This window comes from Neopsephotus bourkii, unplaced genomic scaffold (assembly GCF_033783945.1).
Source record: "Neopsephotus bourkii isolate Nb327-2 ecotype Australia unplaced genomic scaffold, CSIRO-AGI_Nbou_v1 NB_450, whole genome shotgun sequence".
Classification (NCBI taxonomy): domain Eukaryota; kingdom Metazoa; phylum Chordata; class Aves; order Psittaciformes; family Psittacidae; genus Neopsephotus; species Neopsephotus bourkii.
Window position 1 is genome coordinate 280,606 of NW_026900952.1, and position 25,658 is coordinate 306,263.

Genomic DNA, 25,658 nt, shown 5'->3' on the forward strand with positions numbered 1-25,658 from the left:
GGCTTAGTGAAAACAAAGGAAAAAAGAATTCACTTTTGCTAGAAATGGCTGAATGGGTTCAGGATTCACAGCTAGTTCTGTTTGGGTCACAATCCAGAGAATTCTTCATGTATCAGGAGATATCTTCTGGTTCCAAATATTTATTTAAAAAAACCTTCCAAAACTAACACAAGTAAATGCAATAATAATAGTGTGAATCTGTATGCTGTAAGGATATGGTACTTCAAACCATACAGAATACTGCAAACACAAATGCAAGAACCAAGACTTCATCTAGTCTAGATGACAGCTTGACCCAGTTTAAAAATAAATAGCAAACCACCAAGAAGTTAAACACTCACAAGCTGAAAGACCCTGCTATCAGCAGTTAAACAGGAGCAACAGGTACACTTGCATTAATGACAATGCAGTGCACAACCTACAACAGTAGGCTGGTTTTAAATCTAGAGTAGAAGGGCTGAATAACATGCTGAAGAAAGCCAAGAGGTGAAAGGTACCCTTACACACAGTGGTTTCTTTTTAATCCTTGCTCTGTCTCCTTTTTCTTGAATTTGCTTTAAAAAAAATATCTTCAGATGGCTGTTTAGACAGAGTGGCTGTATTCATCTCTGCTGTTGCTTTCAAGTTCACTAAGTCACGAATAAAAATCTGACTCTTTTGAAAGTGGCATCTGCTTTAGCAGTGACTTCCATGTGCTGGGACTGATGTGTTGCCAGGCCCCTGTCAGCTCCGCTGAACAGCCAAATGTCACTGTCTTTGGTACTTCAAGCAATGAGAGGAGGTGTGTTTGGGGATGAGGACCAAAAGAAAAGCATCTTGTGGGCATGCGAAATGAGGGGTGGTAGTTGTGTGTGTTGGAAATAAGAGGAGGTAAAAGCTATTGACTTAAACAGTTGTCTTTCTCCCATGGGCCAAACTGTCATGTAGCAATGATCCTGTGCCTCTCTCATTATCCACTTTGACCCCAGCTGTGCTTTCAAGCTAAACTGGGAGGCTTTTAGCAACATGTATTGCTGTCTAATTGTCCCATTTCAAGAAGTGGAGCTCCTGAACGATATACTCTGACCAGAGCATCATGTGAACTAGTGGTGTACAAGGAACGGAAAGGTGGTAGTGTCAAATTTGCTTTCCACACTCACTTGTACTGGGGAAGGTCAGAAGAGTGATGTTGCGGCTCTGAGGATGCTGTCAAAAAGCAGATAAACACTAATATTTTGGCTTGATTAGAAGAGTCCAACATGTAGGCCTGGTACTGTGAAAGAATTCTCAGAAATAAATTTGGTACCATTTTAGATCATTAGGGCTTTCATTAAGCTGATGCTTTCATTTGTGTAAGATATCTTAAAGTAGCACCTGAAAAGAAGAGCAAGCAGTCGTTCTCATAGTAAAGGATGGGCATCTGTTTGCAACACCTATGTTACATTTTAAAGCTTTTTTTGCTGAATTAATATTTCAAATTGCCTTCTGTTAGCCTTTTTCTTTATTTTTCCTGTTTGAACACTGAGATTTTTGATTTGAGAACTTGGCAGGTTGCCTGATTGTAGAAATTCCCACTTGCTTATTGGCAGAAATAATGCAGCATTAAATTCAAATATTAGTGTTAATGTAACATTGAAATTGATAACTCAGTCACTTACATCAAGAATTTCCAAGCTACAGCAGTGTGAATTTGTCAGATTGGTTTTGCTAGGTATTTTGTGGTGTGGATTGCAGAACAGAGACAATGAAGTTTATGATTAATGTACCACTTCTAATAATAACAAATTCCGTGAGATAGGTCCTGTGCTCATTTATGTGTAGCAGTGCATTTTAGTAGTTTCTAGGATAGATTCAATCAAAGAGTTTAAACATGGAACAAATCTGTGCAGAATTTGGACCTACTAAAATCTTAACTATGCTATTTGATAAATACAAGCTTTACATAATGCATGAACTCTTTAACTTATAATGCAAAAACCTGTACTGTAGTTGTATTCCAGAGTTCAGAACTGTAGTGCTGTTTACTTGGTGGTTTTTGACACTTTGGTGTTTGTTATTTTCTACTTGATGTTGCATTGAAGTTGATAGCCAGGTGTAACTCCCTTGCCTCTTGCAGTGTTCTGTTTTGTGTTTGGGCTGGTTTTGAAAATAAATATTTAAGTATCTGTCACTACTCTCTGCAGACATTAGAAATTATTAGGAAAATGTTTTTTTCCCCCCCCTCAGTTTTGTTTCATAAAAAAACCAACCTTTACCCCATTCCCCCAGCCCCCCCTCAGTTTCTTCTTCCACGTGGAATCTCTGCCCAAAAGAAAGGCTCCAGAGGAGTATGTCTGAAAAAAAAATTGCAGCCAAGTGCATTATCTCATGAATAATGGTGAGATGTTCCAGGAGATTTGTTAAATGATTGCTTGGTATAATTCATAATTATCCTGATGATTTGGCATTATGTCATACAGACATTAATCTTTTATCCTACAACTGAATGTGTGTGTTGTGGGGAAGAAATCAGTTTTTTGCCTGTTTTTTTGTCTTTATGAAGAAACTGCATTGATTGTGCTGGTTGGTGCTGTCTCTGTCTTGTCAAGGAACTGAAAGGGGGTTGATGGCTCTATTTATTGTCATTCTAATCATTAGCAGTTTCTGATGAATGTAGACTTAAAGGTCTCTATTTTAAAAGCTTTTGCTTTTCACTTGCTGGCTTTTCTACATTATCAAGGTTAAAAACCATCTCAAATCTCCAGAGAGTTCAAGAGGCCAACATTTTAAACTTTGTGTCTACATCTCCCTATGTCTGATGCTGTGAGCCCAAATACATACGGAATTTGAGTGGTAGGGTGTGTTGTGGAGTCAACAGTAATAGTGGAAGGAGGCTATTCTTCCTTTTTAATGTTGGGTTAACATTAAAAAAATAGATATATTAAAAAAATAGATATATTTGAAATGTTGTCTGAAGTAGCAGTAAATCATTAAAATGTGAAGACTTGCAGCCGTAATTTCAGTGTTGAAAACAGTAAATGTCAAGTAGGTAAGAAAGATTGCCAGTGTGAGAAAATGTTTTTGCATTGCCACCCATCCCCGTGCAGGTGCTTATGTTAGGAAAGTTACCATGCTCAGGTGCTCAGCTGACTTCAGCTGCTGTGCTGGTGCTGAGAGTGGTCTGTCATGAAAACAGTCCCGTGATCAATGCCATGGACTCCTCATGGATACCTTTCCTTTTCTAATTTCTTTGCTATGGCTCTGCCATTAAAGAAAGGCAGCTTTTTGCTTTTATAATGAAGGCTCTGTCTCCACTGTTTCTCTGTTGGCCTCCTTTCTCACCAGGGTGTGTGACTCAGCCCAGTGTTACCCTATGCTTTCTTCCATGGTATTTCTTTTGTATCTGGTGTCTTGTTTGGGTGCTTCTGGAAAGTAACTAGATGCTCTTTTTTGAACTTCTGCTTCAGATTATGTATATATTAAAATCCATTGGAAATTAATGAGGAGCCTCTGGGGATTGCTCATACTTATTTTAGAGTATAGTTATAATCCTGTGGGTTTTTTTTCCTTACTGTTAGTGTCACCTAAAGAAAGCAGAGTTTAAGTAAGTTGCTACCTGTTTTGCTTGTCCTAATTTGAAAGTCTCATGTCTTATAGAAGTTTAGTGTAAATTGTGTTTTCTGTATGCTTATCTTTTATTACAAATAAATTAGCAATACATAGGAGCCTGTGCCTCACTGGTGGCTTGTCCTGTCTATCGTGCTTGTGCTTTACAGCATTGGTATTTCCATTAGAAGTAACTCCAGTCTTTGCAATTATTGTAGAAATAAATAAAGCTTGTACTTTGCTCAGCTTTAAATTTTGAATGAGTACTTTTTTGCAAGATGGCTGTTTTATTGCCAGATCTCAGTTAAACCATTGTGACTCTAAAAGACCAGTTTCAAAAGGAGCATGACACTGACATGTATAAAGCACCAAATGCCTCTGTTGTATGATGTTCAGTAGAAAGGAAGGTTGCATCATCACTGACCACTGCAATTGCAGTAGGAGCTGGAGGAGGCAAATTAGTTCATTGCAGCCATTCCACCCTTGGCTTTTCCCCTGTCAGTTCTCATAAGCTCGACAGGGTCAAGCCTGGTCAGCATTCGGATGGGAAACCTCCCTGGGAAACCAGGAGTTGAAGGAAGCCAGGCTTGTGTCTTTCCACACTGACTGGTGCCCTGCCCCTAGATCAGTTGTTAGAACCATGCTATGTTTAATCTATGTTTAATGGCTTTCAGTGTTTTTTTTTCTGGTTCATTTGAAAAACAATGCCATAGCTACAAGTGATGGTATGGGTGGGGTGGGGAGTGGGGAAATGAAGAAGAGGTAATTTTGGTAGGTAATAAATCGGGGGTGGTTCCAAGGCACAGTGGTTAGGGACACTTCGCAAATTCACATTTTGAGTCTCTGTCATTTTTCTGTTTGCTTTTTCCATGTGTGAACAAAGTATTCACCTTCTGAATCTCACAGCAGCAGTGTAGGGTGGGAAATGTAGTCGGAATTTCTCTGATCCCATTCATCAAAGAAAAGACAAGTGGAAAAACAAATTAGTAACTTGGGAGCTGTCATACCTGTTAAATGTTGTCCACATTCAGTCGCTGTGTAGGAAAGTAGTAATTAACTTGGGAAAAGGGAAACAGGAAAAGTTTGAAATCTTCTTGTGTCAATGTTGAAAATGCAAGAGCTGTCAATGTGCACTGCCAGGTCGTGGGGCTGCTGTGTACGATCAGGAAATGAAAGGGTAATGTCAGGGCTTGATAGACCCCTTGTCTTCCCTGTAGATCATGGGGATTAAGGTTTGCTGAACCACTGAGTTTTGGATGATGTTACAAAGACATTTTCTGTTCTTTTTGAGTTTTGTTTCTGCTCTTCATTAAAACAATATCATTATTTTTCTTCATTGAAACCGTGAAATTATTATTTAATCCTGAAAATATATCCTGATTCTGTATGGCTGAGGTCTTGGCAACTGGCTATAATTCAGGAATCTTTATTTCATAACTTTATCCCCAAGCTATTTTAAGTAATATCTTTCTGTGTTAGATGGAGAAGCAAAGGCCTGTATCTCAGAGCTTTGGAATCTGCTAATCCAAAATAAAAATTAAAATCTTATTTCAAATATTGGGAAGTTGAAGTTTGCTGACAGAGCTTTCTGTTTTGTTGTATTGATGTACAATAACATTATGAAAATGAGAACTAAGAAAAAGGGAGCCTTTTGCTCATCCAGTGTAGCTTTTATTGTGTTGTTTGATCTGAGGATATCTGTTACCAGACCAGGCACAGTACCAGCATTTGTTCAATATTATGTGGTAGGTGCAGGCTTGTGATTGCATCAACTTACCTACCTTTATCCCCATGGACTGGGAGAAGTCCAAGTAGCACAGTTTCATAGTGAAGCCCTAAGCTGTGTGTGTTAGCTGTCACTGTCATATGATACAGGGTTGTTTTTTTTGTGTGGTAGTTGAATGAGTCAAACTGATGGGGAGAATGAAGGATAAATTTTACTTTAAGGACAGTTCAGAATTTGCAGCATTATTCAGCACCCTTATGTTTTCCTTGGACTAAATGGGTTTTCCTCAAACTGTTGTTTTTTACAACAAGCTACTGCAAGATCTACTGGTGATATTGAGACTTGAAATGTATCTTTCTTCCATCCACACAGTGACTGCTTGTGTGCTCTATTCCATCTGGAAAGGATATAATTGAATCCTTGTTTGGCTCCTTTAATTATCTCTTTGCAAAGTCCTTGGCTGGGAATTTTGCCGTTTACAATGCAAATATTCAAACGTAAGAGCATAAACTGTGCTTTCAAAGAGCGTTTTTGTAAATCTTTTATCATTTGGTGTTTTTTCAAAAGCAAGCATGAGAACTCCTCAATGAACATGGTTTAATTTTTTAAATCCTCAGAGAAGAATTTGTTTTCTTGGAGGTTGTTGTTGCTAATTAACTTTGTTAATTAATCATGTTATAGGGATGAAACATGCTTGATTAAAAATCAAGCTGTATAGCAACAAAGTAATGCTACTGATTTTTCCTATTTAAAAGGAAAGATTAAAAAACCATGATTAACTTTGAAGCTGCGTGTCAAATGTTCTTTGCATTTGAAACATCTGAAAGGCTAAAGCAGCTAAAAGCTTATTATTTTTGCAACTCAGTCATAGTAAAATGCTTATTCAGTTGTAACACCATATTAAAATCTGAGAGCTGAGAATAGTTGCTGAAGGTGCTATCTTAATCAAAACTGACTGAAATGGTGGATAGTAACCAGCAGGTTTATTTGGTTGTGCTTAGACATGAAGGCGTTTGTTCTCTCTTGTCATGCATCTTATATGAAAACTTCCAACGCTGTAAATTGGTGTTAAATGCTGTTGGCTCATAACAGGATCCTGACCACATTTCTCACCCATTATACCGGCATATGTTTGTATAGAGGTAGTGGGAATGGCTCACTGTGGGCGATGGGCCAAGTGCATCAGAAATAAAGCTCCCTGGAATGGGCTCAGAGATGACTGTGGTCCATAGGCATGCTGAGCCTCTGGCCTGTGTCCTGCCTAGATGAAGGTAACCATCTGCACGGGTCTGGCTGTGAGTGCACAGCTTCTTCACCTGGGGAATGGAAGTGGGAGGGAGAAGATGTGCTGGGACCTATTTGAAGTGGGAGCATAGGGTTTGCTTGCCTCAAAGGTGACTTATTTTTAGACACTGTTGGAACAGATGGTTCTTCTGTATCCTCTATTGCAGATTTTATTCTCCTGTGATAATTAGGTTTCTTTTTCATTTTCTGCTATTGAAAAGTGGTTCTTTTCCTAATCGCAGCAATGTTATAAACACAGTATGAGAATCCCAGTTTTTGCTCTCCTTCATTGGGAAAACTGCTAAGGAAGCCCTTTCTGAACCTCAGAAATCCTCCAGGATCCTCACCTGGAGTGGGAAAGCCTGGCGTTGTCAGGAGGAGCCCTCTTTGTGAATGGAGCTCAAATGGGATTTACTCAGATAAAATTCCAGGATTCTAGAAATGTGGAACTGATTCCATATTGGAGGTAACACGAAGAGAGGATAGTATGAGTATTCCTCATGTAGGAGGAATAACGAAATAAATCTCTCCAGACCACTGGCAGGAAGTGCATGGAGGAGTGGTTTGCAGGGTTTATTTTTGTTTGTTCCTCCCTCTCTCCTCCCCTTCATCTTTTCTCCTAAAATATCTTTAGGCATTTGTTTTGCAATTAAAAAGCCAAACCCCCCTCAAAGGGTGTACTTGATTTTTCCACTGAAACATATTAGGGCACTGAAGCGGTACAAAAATGCAATGGGCTATTTCAAGCAGATGAACTAAATCCTTAAAATAGGATTAACCAGTTTTATAATTTGCCTGTGATAGTATCTGAGCCTGGAAGGGGGAGAGTGGTACATGTCATTCAGAAGCTGTTTTAGGGTACTTGGGTTAAGGCTGCACTAATGCCACTTCTCAATATTCAGTAATTTTTCACATGCACAAAAGAGGATCTTGATGTAATGCTGGAGTAACACAAATACCACTTCTACAGGTCTGTGGCTGTATTGTCTTTAGGTTTTACCAGTATTGAGTGGTTTCATCACTGTGTGTGTTTACAGACCACAATATTAGCAATGCCTGGTACTGTGTGATAACTGTATTTGCAGGGTGCCACCAGCCAGTTGCACGGGGAGTGTTGTGGGGGTGCACCAAGTATGTGAGGGCAGGTGACTGTTAAGGAGACTTAAATACCACATTTGCTACTGAAATGGAGGGGGAGGACTGGTTTAGTGACCCAAGCGTATGTTGAGCAATGCAGAGTGATATGAATGGTGTAATTCCTGCATGAATTAGTCAGATGTGTGCAGGAAGGGGTCCTGAGAAATGGTTTGAAGGCTACTTTTCTTGCAAGAGCATTTAGCTTTTCATGCTGGATGAGAGTAACCCAGTCAGTGACAGGAGTGGTTACAGAGCCTGAGGAGGTAATCAGCCACCGAGTTGTTCCTCAGCCACAGCTGGGGACCTTTGTAGGTCTCTGGAGGCCATGATTTTCCAGCCCCTTTTCTGCTGTAGGAGCTGGAAGATGTGTCTGTGCACTTTCAAGACTCTGTACATACAGTGGACAGCGGGAAGGATTTTTTTCCTGATCTCACAATGTCTCAGGAAGGCCAGGTAGCACGGCCAGTGGAATCATGGCTGGAGCAATGGTGAGCAGTACGGGGCTGGTCCTGCTGGCCCTCAAACAGCACAGCTGCAAAAGGGCAGCTGGTGCTTGCCCACAGCCATGTCTCAGGAGGCCTGAGCCATTGGCATGCTTACATTTACCTTATACTGAGTAGTCACCAGGTCAAAGATTTTACATATCCATGTACATGCCAGGATGCTGCACTGTGATGGTTCAGGTCTTTCTTTCCAATTAGACCATGTAGAATTTCTGGACAAAACACCAGTAAATGGAAAAATTCAAACTTGATAATGGATATATTCTGATTTAAAACCCCCTGTGTTGAAAGTTTTCAAAGCTGATCATCTTCTGTACATAATTTACTCATCTGCAGATTTATGTTTCATTGTGCACTGACAAATGCCTCTGATGTTTCTGCAGGGTGCTTTTCTTTCAAAAATACATATTCTTCTTTAAAAATAGCCTGCTTGAAAAAGTGTGTTTGTTTTTCTTAAATCCTTTCTAAATATGGTAGGTTACTGAAGTCCTGCTTGTTCTGTGAAGTATTTTCTACTTTGCTGAGCTTCCAGAGCGAATTCCCTTCTTCCTGTACCCTTCCTGCAGTGGTTGGTTCCTGCACCACCTTCCCCTGTCTAAGTCTTGCAGTTCACAGACTTGGTACTGCTATGTTTTCCCGCTCCATGCGCTGAAAATCTCTTTCGTTTTGTATGCATATTAAGCCCTATTTTCATTAATATCTTACAGCTTTTCAGGCAAAAGTGTGTTGTGTTAATCAAATCCTTAATTAAGCAAGTTAATTGTGACTTAAGTCAAACATTTGGGTATGGATCTCTTGTGAAAAAAAGCTAATTAAATAAATATTTGGCAGTTGCAAAATGCAGCACTGTGTTTGGGAATAGAACAGATTTTTGAAATTTCATTTTTATGCATAGATTTATTGATGATCTAACAGCCTTCTAGCTGGTGTCAGTGTGGTCAAATACAGCTGATGTACAAGGCCGTAGGAAAATAAATCACACAATCCGATTTGCACAGTCTGTTTCCATATTGCCAGCGTGAGGAGCTACTTTGTTTTTTGAATGGAGCAAATGATACTTGCATCCAGTTGATTTATTGACAGTTCTGTCAAACTGCCACGAAATGAAACAGTAACAGAGCAGCTAAATATTGCAGAGAAACATGGCCAGGAGAGCAGGGTCTGCTGGGAGGGTTGCCTGAGTGATGTACAGGAATGCCGCCCCGATAGGGATGTGGTGCGTTCTCTCTGCCAGTGAAAAATGAACTGCTATTCACATGCTTTTCTTTCCATAGGGAGAAGCTGTCTGTGGCTCGTCTGCAGCGAGAAGTTGCACGAAGCAAGAGTGAAGGAGCAATGGTAAGCTGAAGCACCTCGCTGCTTTGCAATTCTTAACTACTTCAGGCCTTAGGTATGCTTTGATTGCTGAAGGTGGTCACTGAGGCAGTAAGACTGTCTTGGACACAATGATGGGTTGCCAGTGATGTATTCATTAATCTGAGGAAACTCAAGGTTCTATCTTGGCTTCTTTGGAAAAGCCGCGGTAGGGAAAAGCTGTTTCCTTTTCCCTGCTGCTGGTGCTTACTGGAATTGAAAGCAAGGCAAGCACCGAAAGGCAATTTCAGATCAAAATGCAGTAGATTTAATTGCCTGTTAAATCTTAGCCAGCCACAGAAAAATGGAGGAATACAGGAACGGAAGCTTAAAAAATTCCCTCCATCTGATAAATTTGTAAATCATGTAATGCTCCTTATAGCCTCGTTTTTCATGTAGCAATTTATGAGATTAGGCTTGTGAGCAAAAGTTGAAAAGGGAGATTTTTGGTTAACTGCAAGCCTTAATTTATAGAGTGCCTTATCTCTTCAAAACAATTTTTTTAGGAGCCAACATGTGCTGAGTGTGCTTAATTACTTAATATCTAAGGAGCTTTTCCCATCTGTTAAGGAGTTTGTTTGTCCCTGTCTTCAGATAAAATGTCTTAGTTTCCCAAACGATAAAGCAGATAAGTTCACAAACCTTAAAACCCAAACCAGTCCCCTTGAACATACTCATGAAACTGTTACTCATTTGAGTGAGTTGCATAGTTGGCTATGAACAAATCTGCTCCAAAGTTTGTTCAACTCGGTGGGGAGAAGCTGTAGAGGGTCTCTGGGAAGTGGACACTGTTAGCTGTGTGTTGCAAGGTCCTTAAAAATCTCACCTTCCTGCAATTAATGCATTTTATACATCGTTAGCTATCAATAAACTGCAGTGAGATTTGGAGGGATCTGAGTGACAGGTAGGAGCAATCAGCTCTGAAGCTGTTGCTGCTACCATGGCTGCAGGTGGCTGCAGCAGAGCTGGGGGTGCCTTGCAGAGGGCTTTTCTGGGACAGTGGCCTTTAGGCTCTGCGTGCCTTGTAGAGAAAGGGAGGACATGAGCAGCGTGTGCCGGGCACACAAGTGTGTGACTTGCCCCAAGCCCCTGCTGCATCCATGCCGAGCATGACTTGGAGCTGCTGCCCTCTCCCATCCCGACACCACCCCAGTGTGCATGCCCTTGGGTCTGCAGCATGGCTGGGTTGGCCACAGGAAGACTTTGAGGTGGGGCTTAAGGGGTCAGGAAGACTGGGCACTGTGTAATCTGTGTGTGTTGGGGCAGAAGGCCTGGAGGAATTGAGAAACAAACTTTTATCAGGTTAAATTACAAGAGTCTATGACTGAGATAAAAATCTCGCTGCCTCCAGGAGGAATTTTGGTGGAGGAAGAAGGGCAGAGATCAGGCATTGGATTTGCAATTGCATTTTCTTTTTCAGTGTAAACAAATTTCAAAATCTGGGAAGAGCTGTTTATTTGAAATGCTTTTTTTTTTTAAATTAGCTTTCCCTTGGAGGCATAGAGATAATATATTGAGTGTAAAATATACGTAGTAGGATAATCCAGGACTTTATGAAATGAGCAATATTGATTAACCTTCCAGAGCTGATAAGGCTTTTGGTATATGCGCCCTTTTTGAGATCTCATCTCGTGAGAGTCAGACACTTCTTGTACCTTTTCCTGTGCCCCATTAATCCCCTAGCCCTGCTAACCAGAGTGTAATTTTGTATAATTTGTTGAGAGGCTGAGTCTTGTATCCCATTAGGAGCTGATAGGTAGCTCTCCAGGGATGCAATCTTCCCCCAAGGTAAGTACTAGGTAGTTTTTCCCCTCTCCCCTGTGGGGTAATTTCCACAAGTATCCTGCTACAACAGCCAAGGATAAGTGCACCCATAGAGACAATTGCTTTGAAGCTGTTGATGTATGGAAACTTCTTTGTGTCTCAGAGCTCAGAGCTGGTGATTTTAATATGAAACACAGCAGACATTAATTAACATTAATGAACTTGCTTGACTGTGAGCAGTTTGAGAGCAGTAAGGGTCCAGGAGCTGGAGTGTTTGAACACAGGGGAGGCCAGGGATGAAGTAACTTCTTAGCCTGCATTCTCAGGATGTGCAGTAAGGAGCCTGCAGCATATACCAGATCCATAGTTTTGGAGCAAATATTTTAAAAAGATCCACAGCAAAATCTTGGTGAGGGCAAACAGCCCATCTTGGCCTTTGTCAAACAGCAAGGCTTCCTCTGTAGAGCATACCTGCAGGGTACCAAACCCCATGTCTGCTCTCTTGGTGTCCCATTGAGACCATTTTTCATACCAGGCGTGAAGTGGGGCAGAAAGCACGAGGAGCCATGCTGCCCTGCTGCTGCCCTGCCTCTTGGGAACTGTGCAGAGCATTACACAAGCCTTTTCCAGGGTGGCACCTCATGTAATACCTGCTCTTGTTTCTTGCTTCTGAAATAAAAAGGAAGAAAATTATTTGGGTTTTGCAGTCAGAGGTAGGTCATGAGGGTAAGAGTGACCACGTTATGTCAACCCAGGCTCATTTAAGGATGACCTGTCCCTGCATGTGCTGTCCTGCCACTGGCATGCTGGAGGAACACATGGTGTTTTGGGTTTGCCCTGACCTTCCTGGTTCCCATTTGACACCTATGTGATCACAATGTGAGAGAGCCATGGGTACTCTTCCCTATTACCTTCCCAGCACAAGTCAAGGGGAAAAGATATTATTTAGGGTTTGCTTCCCTACATGGGAGGTCACATTAGTTAGCATTTGCTGTAACCTGCAACCAGCTGTTGCCTTTGTGCAAGTGGTGCTTGGAAGCGATGGGTAGGAAAGGCTCCTAGTGCTCGGGTTCACCCAGCATCTCAGGAACCGCTGCAGCAAGGTGGACACATACGTAAAATCCACAACAATGAATAAATACAAAGCATGTGCTGTAGAAATGACTTACACTGTGGTATCTTTATACATCTTTGTATGTCTGTATACATAATATATGTGAGTGATGATGAAATGCATGTTTACGATGAGATGTTTTCCTGAGGAGACCTCAGCTGAAGTTGAAGATTAGGCACTATGTGCTGTATGCAGTACTAGTGTGTCTGCTCCATGTCAGTCCTCATAGGAAATGGGGGTTTTAGTATGTCCCACAGTTACCTTTCTCATGACTGATTTACTGTTGGAAGTAGCGAATTACTGGAAGGTACTATTGAAGATAAAATGAAGATTCTTAATTTCAAAATAAATGTTTATCATCAAGAATACAAATTACCTGTGATAACTTTTTCCCATATGATTGTATGGAAAATCTGCTACCTCCTAGGTAGGATTGAGTGAGTATGAATTTATAATTACTTGAATTACAACTGAACAAATTCAGGGTATGAATACCAGATAGTTGCTTTGGTTTCTTTATTTCATGAACCACCATCAGTAAATATCGATTATCCATTATCAAAATGCACAATTACTTACTGCCAATCCATGAATATTTCAGCAGCGTTGAGTCTAAATTGCCATTTGGCTCTTCCTGTCACTTACAGGCTTTAATTTCTTAATGGGCATGTTCACCATTTTCTCAGTCATTTTTCTTTTGACTCATCAAGAATATTTTACCTTTTTGTAAAGGAAAAGAAAATGATCACTTCTTATGTGTACAGTTCTTACTGCATTTGATGGAGAGTGTGAAGGTGTCTGTGGTGAAAGAGACTCCATTATTAAAATGAGCAGCTCTCAGAACAGATCACAGGTTTATTTCAGAACATAGCAAAGACTGAAAACTGCTTTAGTCATCAATGTATTTTATTAAGTCCATTACTTTGGACCTTTAGGACACAGAATGAGACTAGGAAAAATGAAAAGTGTTCATTTTTGTGACATTATCTTAACAGTGAGCAGTGCCAGGTTAGGAAAAATATGAGAGTAGAACTCTTATGGCAAGAATAAATGTTGTGTTAGCAGAAACTAGATTAAAAGCCTAAAATGAACTGAAAGTATAAACAGTTATGTGTTAATAACTTCGAATTCATTTAATAATACACAGAAAAATGTATATTTTTTTTTAATTTGGTACCTTTATTTATGTATATGTTACATAGCTTTCTTTGTACTTCTGCATCCAAGCCCTTTAATTCTACTCTATTTTCCATTAGTTCAGTGGCCTGTAACCTATACAAAAGAAATTGTACCACTCTGGCAATTTAGCTGTGAAGGTTAAAGTGAGATGATATTGCCTTTTATATCTACATGGGTTTTGCTTAGGGTGGGCCCTAGGCTCTGATTTACCATGTGTCCTGCTGTGTCTTTAAGTGATGCAAAGTGATTATCAGGGACTCTTCCTGGTACCCGTCTATTCCACACCTGCACCCTTTTGTTAAAAACCCACCATGTTAAGTGAATGTGAGGTCCCCACTGAATAGGTTTCCACCCTCTGGTAATCCTTCTGCATTAGATTGATTTATGAATGTATCAGATTCTTTGTTAGCATGTAAACCACTAATTAATTTAAAGCTCTCTGTGGAAAAATTAAAGCCCTGGTTAAGGCTTTCAACAGGCTCAGATGGTGCTAATAATGGAAAACCAAGTTATATTAATGAGTTTTGATGCGATCAGCACAATTCTTGCTTTACAAACAGTTTTTGCTGTAAAACAGTAGAGACTGCAAGTTTTAAAATAAAGAGTGGAAGAAGTAAAAAGGAAAGGCAGAAAAAAAATTGCAGCGTCAGGAAGATATCCCATTAGCACTAGGAACTGAGTCACTTCTGCTTGTTACAACTTTCTTAAATGTAATGTGTTTCGATATACGTAACAGCCTTTTAAAGAACCACGGGAAGTGCAAACCAGTCTTTTTTCCATGTTGAAACCAAAGTTGTGCTGTAATCAGCTTTGAAAAGACCTCTGCCTCTTTTCCTCATCATGCGGTGCTGAACTGGAGCTTTCAAATGGAGATGGACATGTTGAAGTGCAGAAAAGGTCTTGATTGAAATCATATAAAAATGAGTCTGACCATATTATCTTTTTTCCCAAACTCCTGGGTGTTTTGTATGTAATTTTAGTTGTTTGCTCTTCCACTCAGATTTAGACTTTTCATGTGGGTGCTTGTTTTGTAGTGAGAAGAAACCCTGTCTTGACAATGCTTTGTTGAGCTGAGTGAAATGAAGTTGAAAATAGAAATCCAAATTTCCATCTTTTTTTTTTTTTTCCCTGCAGGAAGCTGAAAATGCATGGCTGTAACGGCAGCCCATGATTGTAGGAAACTGTACTTTTCCTGCACCTCTCCTGGCTCTCGGCACTGCCTGGGCACTCAGTTTCAGGCCACCATCCTGGCTCTGTGGTCAGCACTGCAACTGATATTAATACTGCCCCATTAATCACCTATCAGGGAGCCCTTTGAAAGGAGCATGGTCAGCATGTTTCAGAGACCCAGTTCCTAACATCTGCACTATGTACATTGTTTTTATGGAGGAGGGGGAATCCTGAGGTTGCTCTTAGAGCTGGGTTCTTACAGATGGCAGCACAATGTACAGCCACTAGTGCGGAGGCGCTTTCTGTCACTGGCATGATGAATCTCTGCAATTGCCTCCAGCAGCTGAGAAGGCCGTTGTTGCAGAAGCACCCAGGTCACTCAAAAATGGATGATATTTAGTAATAAATGAAGTGTTAAAGGATGAGATACAAAAGGCTAAATTGTCTTTCCCACCTTCTGTCTATGAAAACATCTATACGTGCTTTATTAGAAAGAAGCAGAGAGGTAAAGTAACTGTTCTGAAATGTTTCTTTGTATATTAAATGGCCTAAACTGGAATAGAACCAATGTGACCCTTGTGCTGTCTTCTCTGTGCAGCTGTGTCCAGCTCCTTTTCCTTAGAAACTTCATCATCCAGCCCTCACAGAAACTCTGTGACATTAGCAATAGTTGGCACCAGTAATGATCATTGAAATTCTTTACAAGCCTAGTCTAATGATTCTAGACCTCATCAGTTGTTCATACTTCATTAGGCTAAATGTTCTCATTCACAATTTTGCAGTTTTATCTTCAGTGGTTTTAAAATAAAACCTTGTGTCCTGAGTATATTTTGTTGTTTGCTTCAGATTTGCAAGCATGTAGGTATTTTCAGCTTTTGTGTTTTGAGGCTTTTATGAGTCTGAGATTTCTTTATGACTTGAAATTTCTGACACCTTTCAACAGGTGTTTTCCAATCAAAAAATTAGTGTTGTTGCTCACACTTCCTGAAACAGAAGTACTGAGAGCCTGGTTGCCTCTGCTCAGAATTGTCTGCCTTTTGAAAGACTGTGTTACTTTTTCCTGGTTAATTAATTCCAGAGTCCGGTTTATTCACCAGATTCCACAGTAAATTGTTAAAATCCATTTACTTGCATTACTCTGTTTAAAGCGTAGCAGAAATGGTGAGAGAGGGTGTGGGAAGGTGGTGGAGGCTGGTGGCCTCCCTGACTCTGGCTTTCCACCAGGAGAGGGAGCTGCAGCCATTGCAAAGAGCACCCACCTCCACATTCCGGGTGAGAAACGGACTTGCGGCATGCTGGAAGTGCAGGCTTTTCAGCTTTCACTGGCATTTAGGTACGTGAAGCTGGAAGGCATTAGCAGTAGTATTCTAAATTACACGGGACTTTGAAGGGACTCTTGGTACTCGGCATTGCAGAGGCAGCGATAATTCATCCTCGGTTTTGGTGTTTACTTGCTCTGCTTTCCAAGGATGTTGTGGTAGGCATCAGCACTTTGAAGACCAGTACTATAGTCAGAGAAGCAGAAATAAGTTGTGCCCCTTAGTTGGAACGCACCGGAATGGTCTGTCTCTTCAACAAGTTTCTGTGAGTATTTAGTTGACATAAAAATGACTCAAATAGAATCATGTAAAATCACTGAACGTGGGAAAAAAAAAGCCCAACACATAAAAAATGCATTTATATAAGGTCTGAAAGTAAACCAGAGGCAAGCTGTAGAAAGTATGTCATATAGACTAAGTTGCCCTCAAGTAGAAATTGCCATTTATACATTAGGTAACAAAGGCAGAGGATGCTGGAGTACAGAAAGGGCTTATGCGGCCTCATAGAATCTAGGGGTGATATCAGAGTGGCAATTGGCTTCAGCACGAAGCAAATCGTGCTTTATGACTAGAAGCAGATGTATCCCGCTCTAGGCAATACCTCATTGCCTGGTAGGAGTTATGCGCCCATGCACTATCAACAGTGAATTGCAGCCATTTTCATATCAGAGGTTAAGCTCTGCAATCCCCAGCTCCTCCAGGCAATGGCAGGAGTTGAGTTGAAGCCACACACTCACTGGATTAATATTTTTGCAGGGATGACCTGAATAGAGCCAGGGATCTGCAGGCTGAAGAGGCAGGACATTTACAGTGAGGTTTTATCTCATGCAAAAAAGGGATCACAGATAGGACAGAATTAGTCACAACACCTGAGTCTCCGAAGAGGAAATAAGTTATGAATGTATACACTGGGCCAGCAATTTGTATTTTATGCAGCCAGGAAGGTAAATTTATACAGATTAATAGTGGTAAAACTACTGTGATGTATGTGGCATTGCAATCTTTTTCTTGTAATAGCTAGGAAAATTATCATATTACAAGTGATAGAAATCACCAGATTTTTGTGGGTTTTTTTGTTTTATGTATTTGTGTTTTTTTTTTTTTTTTTTTTTTGCCAGCTGGACCAGGAGTACTGTCTTTGATTTCTACATTGCTGTTGTCATCTAAAGGTGAACTTAATTGTCACTCAGTGACTTATTTTTTTGTGATACGGGGCATTAGTCCCTGCACAAACCAAGGGGTTTTTTGTCTGGGTTCAGAAGACTTCCCCTTTTCCCCCAAATGGACAGAAAGGTTACTGGGAGGGAAAGAAAATTTCTTTGTAAGGAAGGATAAAATTTATGTACCAAGAGTTTCGCTCAGTTGTGCTGCTTCCATTAAATGCCCATTTATTTAAATGAATACAGTGCTCTCAGAGCTTGTACCATGGAGTCAGTGCTGACCCTTGAAGTCAGCTCAAGCAGCACTTTAGATTGCCTTCTGTTAGAATAAAAGCTCTTTACTGCAACAAGTCTTTAGTCAACATTGAGCACAGTGGAGCCCTGATCCATAATTGCTCCACACACCAAGGTAGCATGGTAAAGTGCTGTTGTCTTGTCCAGGTCCCTCTGGGTAGAGACAAAGCCTACATATATGTACATACAGATATACATATATACAGAAAGTAGCCTGTGATATGTAAGAGAATATAAGAATATAAGAGAGACAGCAGAAACCATGAAAGAATGTTGGCCATTTCCAACCAATGAACACTTCGCAGATAGACATAAAAAACTAGTCACAGCTTATATGGGCAAGGTTTGAACTTGTCAGTATTCTTTGTACCATTAAGCTCCATTAGCTTTGCTGTTCTTTTGTCTTGGCAGAGGATAATCACCCCTCTCTGCAAGTTCAGTGAAAGATTTAAAAGAAATATTAAAACATAGTGAGGAAATGTTTTCCTGTACTAAACTTGCGTATCTTTGTATAGATTCATATAGCTTGAGCTGGCAACTGTGAGACTTCCTTTCTTTTCCCTCCCTGCTCTAGTTCATAAACTTTAATTCAGTTTTTGATTTGTCAGGAATTTTCTTTTACATACTTTGTTTGTTTTGGGTCTGTATCTATTGCATTGTGATAAGGCATCTTTTGATATTTTATGGGATCTTTTGTAATGAAGATCTCATGGCATAGTTTTCCAAGTCTGGAACTAGTGATCAGACTTGCTTGCGTGTCCTGCAAGAGGGGACTGTCTAGACTGTGGGAATGACTGTGATGTTTGGACAGTGTTATTTCCATACCACTTGGCATGATGCACTCTGTAGTTATGCTACAGGAAACTAATGAAAGTACCAGGCTTAATGCAGGACATTACCTGGCTGGGAAGCGGCTTTCCTTCATTCTCCAAACTGTGCTGATAAGTTGTGCTTTCTGCACAGTACCCTACTGTGTGACTGTAAATAATCTGGTGCTTAAAACTCTTCGCTATATCCATTAAGGATCTTATTCTTTGACTTCGGTGTCCTGTAAGTCCTGTTGCAACCTTTGACACCTAAATAATTTATAATTATGCAAAATATTTAATTTCTGATCTAAATTGCTCATTTGTAAAGCAGTCTTTATTCTGACTGCTGTTCATCTGCTTGCCTGAGTAGGTATTGAACTCTTTGGGGAAGAGGTGGGGTCTTACTGCACGTCTAAATAGTGCTGATTGCTAGTTGAAGCCTGGGGTGCTGATGTGCCATGAATAATTACAGCCCAGCGACTTGGGATGAATACTGAGAGGGGATTTGGCTCAGTGTGTGCAGTCCACTCAATTGTAATTTTGTAATTACATCTTTACGCTGCACATTTGTGATCAGCATCCATGGTGACAGTGCTTATTTAGAAATGATATCTGCGTGTGGAAGAAAAATTATTATCTCTTGGGAACATCCTGTTCCTGGTAGTAGCTATTAAAAAATACTCTGTGGCAGTGGCTGGCATGGTTTTACATTTAAGAGACCTTTTCCATGGATGTTGCTAGAGGAGTGGGTCAGAATTCTTGGGTCGTTGTTGGAAATCTTGCATTATGTATGATTTCCCAATGTCATTGATAATAAACCACCCCAGAAGGAAAAACTTGTGATGTAGGAGATACCGCAAGGAAATACATGCATTAAATGAGAAGCTGAAAAATAGTTTCACACTAAAACTAGACTTTGAGAGTTGTCGGCTGTGATAGTCTAAAGGCAGGTTTCCAGCAGTCGTATCTTCCATCAGTTGATAAGGGAAAACTGTTCACAAAGTGGAACATGGAAGAGGAGGCAAGGGGAAGAAGCCAGGGTGTGAAGAATGCATGCAGTTTAACACTTTTCAAAAGGAAAAGCTTTAGAAGGGGTTTAAGCAAGTTAGCAGAAATATCCCAGTGAACCCCCAGGAAGCACAAGTATCAGGTTCTGGAAATGAGTTTAAACCAACAGATACAGGAAGGAGGAATTTTTCTTAGTTTTGCTCTTTTCATGTAGCTGCTGACTTACTTGATGATAGCAGTTTGTCCCCCTAACCCTACAACAGCTGAAAAATTAAGCTAAACACCCTGAATCCCCTGAACCCAGCTCAGCTTGGCTTTGCTTGCATGGTCAGTGCTTCTTTTCAGCCCCAGTTAGACAAATTAATTATTTATTATTAAATTAAACTAATTAATTTGATTAATTAGTCCTGTTTAACCAGTGAGTATATTAAAAACAGCATGAAAACTTGTTACTTTATGTTATTTTTTTCAAAGTCTCTCAGGTACCCCTGCTTTGCAAACTCAGTCTGGCCCCTGAAGGTCAAGTCAGTTCTTCTGCATGTGTGCAGTCAGCATTGATAAAGATCTTGCAGTGGCGTCTCTGTTAAAAATGCCACTGAAGATGCACCAGCCAACAAAAAATCCACCACATTTCCCTGTTGCTTACAGCAGTGCCTGAAGTGCTCAAGGTGTGAATATGAAAAAAGGGGTACATTTGTCAGACAGCTAAAGTGACGGGACTCTGGAATACATGCAGGGAACAGCTGAGTAAATAAGCTGTCTTTTTTACAGTTACTTACTGACCATTAAATGGACGCTACAAGGGAACACAGAAAAATCATAATAAGATCTGACATGTTCATGAGCAATGCTATGAAGAGCCTGGGGAAAAATCTGTATGGAAAGGTAGCTAGCAGCAAAGTAGTGATGCCGGAGGTGTTGAGTGTGTCAGCTGAGAAAAGCAAATAGAAGCATGTGCATGAAAATTTAAAACATCGGCATATCCCAGATCTGTGGGGGTCTGGTGGCAGTGCAGAACATTCTGATCCGTTTCTTGTGACTGGCATGGTGAGGTTCTACTCCTCCCATCCTTCCAATTTTTCTTGAGCCCTACATCTGTTTAACTTCTTAATATCCTATTTATTAGCAGGAAATACATATATTCTTGAGAAGTCCAGAAAGTGAAGAAGCCCTAAAATTCCCCAGCATCAGGACAAAGAACATGTGCTACTCCTAGTTTGTGAGTAAATCCCAGAGCTCCCTGGAGCAACAAAGTGGAATTCCACTGGCTGATCCATTAAAGCCAAATAAAATTCTTAGAAGAGTAGCTTTTTTTCCTAATGCTTATCCTATGTGTATTCTGCTGCGTAACTCCTATCTTACTAATACAGATCCAAGTGGGAAACGCTTTATTCAGCTGCATGCCCATTTGTTCTGTGAGCATTCAGTTCTTTAGAAAGGAAACCATTTATATCATCTAAAGAACATGTTGGTCAGTTACAGAGGAGAAAACCCATTCTCTTTGCATGCAGGCCCACAGGCATTGCAGATAAGCAGGAGTCATTTAAGATGTTACTGTCTCCCTGCTGGGGGTTACTGTTACCTCAGCAGAGTGGGTGGGGATTATGCCAGTGCTCCATCATGGCACAGCCTGCCAAGTTACTTCAAAGCGTGTCTGGTGATGAGTTCACTTAAGCCCTTTGCCTTATACCCCATCCTGAGCCTTAAGCAATTCTCTGCTGACTTGAAAGTCTGGTGACCTCCAGCTAGTGATGAGGGGTGATCAGACTGAGGCAGTGACCTCTTGTACTATTGCAGTGGGATCTGGAAGAAACTTGATGGCTGGGCCCTCCTTGTTATCTGTGCTCTGGGACAGTGTCCCTTCATTGCACACTTTAGAGAGCATAGGAGTAAATGCTGCAGATACTGTATTGCTTTGTATGAATTCCATAGGTCAAAATCAATACCAGATATAAACAGTGTAGCTTGAGAGACCTGTCACCTTTAATTGTCTTTTTACCTGTTCTTTGTCTTTCGCCTTTTCTACAGACTGTTGTGTTGCAGGTGGGGCATGATTCCACATAGGAAGTCCCCTTAAATGGACAGGCATCAATGTTTCAGAAATCGAAGTCCAGCATGACTACAAATTCATGGTTTCTTTCTCCCCACTCAGGCTAGACTTCACAGCCCTTTGCAAGTATGCCACAAATACTGTTTTCCAGTAATGTTTACATAGTGGCTTATCAAAATATTGTTACCTGCTTAAAAGGAACTTGAATAAATCTTCTGAGTCCAAACTGAGCACTGGCTGTCATAGTTCATGCAATTATCTTTTATAGACTCTCCAAATAATGCAGACAAGATCTGGAAACTGCCTGCCTTTTAAAACCCCCTTTGAAAAATCTTTCTTGCATTTTGAAATAGTATCAGCTATGGGACTACACTGGTTTACAGAGCTTAAGGTCTCTCTTCCCTCTTTCAAGTCTTTTCCTAGGCTGGAACTTCATCCAAACTGACAGCAGATGTCTGTTGTTCAACTATAAAATAAACCCATGACATATAAAAAATGTAATCTCAGCAAGTGCAAATGTGGAAACCACCCTAAATCTGGCCTACAGCTCATCTCATGCCCCAATACAGTATATGATTGTTTTGAAAGTGTTGCTGTAGGTCACAAAAAGTCCAAAGAACATGTAATGCATTTGAGAATACTTCGGGCAAATCTTCTGGCCCTCACTGCAAGACTTCTCTTTTGATCTGAGAAGGAGTTTCTGATTACTAAATATGGGCAATGACCCTATGGGGAAGAACGCTTTCTTGAACCTGCATCCTTTTCTAAATCACCTGGGTTCATTTATTCCTAGTCTTCGTTGTGTGAGTGGGGAGTTCAGTCCCATGCCCTGTTTATTTAAATAAATTGACTAGAGAATGACAAGAGACTTGCAGTCCATCTTCAGCAAAGCATTCAACTCTGTGGATGCGGCTCTTGGAGCCTTAGGTGTACTTGCAGGCTGTAACTGTTACTATCTAATGTTTTGGTGTCAGTTTTATTTATTCAGAGATGTAGTTTTGTTCTGACGAAACTGCAAAACCTGAGTTGTATTTCTGTAACTGGGAACTTTTGTTTTGCCAGCCAGCCTTATGTCTGTGTTTCGTACATGTTTCATACATTGCTACACTGGTACCCCTTTAGGAGGTGTTCAGGAATTGCAGATCTGACAGAAAACTGTAGGTAAATCAAACAATTGATGCTTTGCTGGCCCATGTAGGTTGGCTCCTGCAAGCTGTTGTATGCACACACTCTTCTATGCTGTTTTATGGTTCAAACTCCATTATTATAAATTTTCTTGAATCAAACAAGTGGGAAGCATAAACTAACACAGACTGGGGATTTTTGCTTGTTTGCAACTGAATTAATAAAAACTCATTGTAAACAAGTGACACTGGTTATAAAGCTTTGTTTCTACTAAGAAAAGCTGTATATTCCTGGGGTAAAAAACAAACACCTTTATGCATGGTTACACATCTTAAAAAAAATAAAATGTGTAAAAAGGGCTTAGAATTATAATTCGCCATTACAATGTAAGATACTTCAGGGAATTTACTTTTGGTTTACATTATATTAATTGCTAATTCCGCTGTTTCTCTTTTTGGTATCGACAGAGTTTTTCTCCCCACACTTCTGAGTACTAGGTATTCATATGAATTATGTTTGTCATAATATTGTTTACAAGTTGTTATTTGATCTTGAAAAACATTTCATTATGCTCAATTTAGAGAAATGAGATTTCTTTAATTACTGTCTGTAGAAGCTATTAGAAACTCAATTGCATTTGCAAGTTCATTTTTTAGAAGTGTTACCATTTTGAGATTAATAATTTTTAGAAGTCCATGATCTGACTATTTGGGGCTTTCAAATTCACTAAGAGTATTCTTTCTAGACCCCTCTGCTTAGAAGGAAATAGTGAATAAAATGGAAATATTACCTCTGCTACGAACTGCAGATCAATACAAATCTTTGAAATTGGGCTATCAATTGTGAATTTGTCTGAATAGCAATTGTTTTATTAGGGAGAGAGAATTATCAAAATATGCATTGCTTGTCTTCATTCAGCATTGAAAATACGATGCAGAGATGTCCTTTAAGGAGCTGAGGAGCTGGGGGTGCGAATGTTTCATCTGCATAAAGTATGCATTTCACTGTCACAGACAGTGTGTAACCACTGGATCTATCAGTGTGTCTCCAGGAAGGATGCTAAGAGGTCCAGTCCCACTTACTTGTTTCTGGAAGACTCCGAGTGGGATTTTTTTGTTGTTACTATATTCTTGGGTGTTTTTTAAAGGTATCTCCAATTCTGTGTGGCCTGTCATGGTGTGTTTCACAGAATTAAAGAGCTGTTGGGCAGTCAGAGCTCCCTTTCAGAGGGTGGGCATACACGATAGCTGTTGAAAACGATGGGAGGGATGGTGCTAGCTACCTAGCTCTGTGCTGAAAGGGTTTATGAATTATTTAATTATTTCCCCCCCCTGTGAAATAAATGTTGTCACAACTCCAACTATATATACAGTACTGCTCGTGTAATAGCCTGCCTAATTCAGATTAATTGTAGGCTTGTAATGATAAAGGAGCTTCAGCACAGCAGTTATTCTGTCGTACAGATGCAATTAAAACTATATCAGCGCAGTATAAATAATGCTAAATTGAGTTGCTGTCCTTCCACATGGTGGCAATTTTGAGCTAGTGCACAATGAAAGCTAGCATCTTATTTTATTCATAAGGAGTAACTCCATCAAGAAAGAGTTTGTAATTTACTTGAATTGTTCTGGAGCAGTGTTATCACCCGAGAATATGAAGTGTGTAAACTGCTGTCACTAAAATATCACTAATAATAATAAACCTTTCCTATTTTGCTGTTCATCTCAGAGCCAAGCAAAGCTTGAAGTTTGCATCTGACAGGCACAGGATACATGTGCTAGTGTGATACAAAGCCAAAGAGAAAGATGTATTGACAGGTGAAAAAAAAATTTTGTAGTGGAAAATAAATTATTTTCCTAAAAATATTTACTTTAGCTGTTTTGAAGGCAGTTTTAGAAAAGGCTAGTACAAATTAGTTAGTGTCAGGCTTTACTGGTTTGTTCGGGTAGTCTGTCATTTTGGAAGCAGGATTCTGTTCTAAAAATATATAGTTTTTTCTTACTGAAATGGAAAAGCTAGAAGATACCAGCCTAAAATTAGGATACTGCTCTTTATACTATTTATATCTTGAAGTTGCAGAGCTTTAGCAGGAATAACTTTAGGAAAATGATTACGTCATAAAATAATTGGGGAAAAAAGTAGAGGCCTTATATAAATTAAGGAAATGTCTTCCCTAGCCTTCATAGTACAAATCTGTATCAGGTGAAAGAGTAATTCATTTTGATTACAAAGCAGCCACACAACTTTACCCTTAACTTCTTTATTTTGAAGATACAGAAATAAAGGTACCTCTCCTTCCATGAACCCTACAAGTGCTTAAGTTATTACTGTTTCTACCTTAATGTTTCTCTGTGCTTTAAATACACCTGTAACTTTATCCCTGGGAAAGCTGTGTTTATTGGTATTTGTCAGTATTCCCAGTATAGCTGGAAACAGTAGCAAGGGACAAAGGCATATTAACTGCCACTGTTGGAAAGCTCTGGTTTCAATAGCTGGGTAATTTAATAAAGTCTTGTTACAGTAAAATGATTCAGGTGTAAGCAGCCTGTAAAAATTGTAATAAGCACAATAAGCAATGCACTTCTTTTTTCCCCCACTCTTTGGAGTAGTGTTTTTTCATGCTGTCAGAGTCCACCACAAGGAATGCTGCAATGTTCTGCAAAGTTGTTTGTCAGTGCCTTGGTTTATTTTTGCAGAGCAGTATTGATTACAGAATGAGAAACATTTGGTTTAACAGGGATCGATGAGGAGCAAACAAAGGACACTCTGAAGTTTGACTCATTTGAATTTGAACAAAAATACAGTACCTGGTGCAATTTATGATGAAATAAAAAATGATATCTGCTCTCTGTTCTTGTAATCACATTTCTGCCATATGTGAGTGAAATATGATTAGACAGAGAGAGGGCTGTAGTCTCCTGTCTGCTGGTCCCCAGGTTGCACAAGGGGAATTTGAAAGGAGAGGTCCTGCTTTGTGTGGTGGCCCAGGGCTTTGCAGCAGGGCATTGAGCAGGTCCCTTTGCCTCTGGAGGTGACCAAATCAGGAGACTTCACCTGCCTTCTGCATAAGACAGATGAGGGCAAACCACTTTGGACTCC

The 25,658-nt window shown here is 40.0% G+C and overlaps 1 protein-coding gene across 10 annotated transcripts in view; it reads left to right on the forward strand.

The window, feature by feature from the left end:
• NCKAP5 (NCK associated protein 5) overlaps positions 1-25,658 on the forward strand; it is a 496,578-nt gene that overhangs the window by 256,715 nt on the left and 214,205 nt on the right. For 9 of the 10 annotated variants that reach the window (XM_061349572.1, XM_061349575.1, XM_061349574.1 and 6 more), the window contains one exon: positions 9,493-9,552. In XM_061349572.1, coding sequence (XP_061205556.1) covers positions 9,493-9,552 — 60 coding nt within the window. Of the gene's footprint in view, positions 1-9,488; positions 9,553-25,658 lie in introns of all 10 variants that reach the window. The other variant, XM_061349581.1, reaches the window with a different exon arrangement.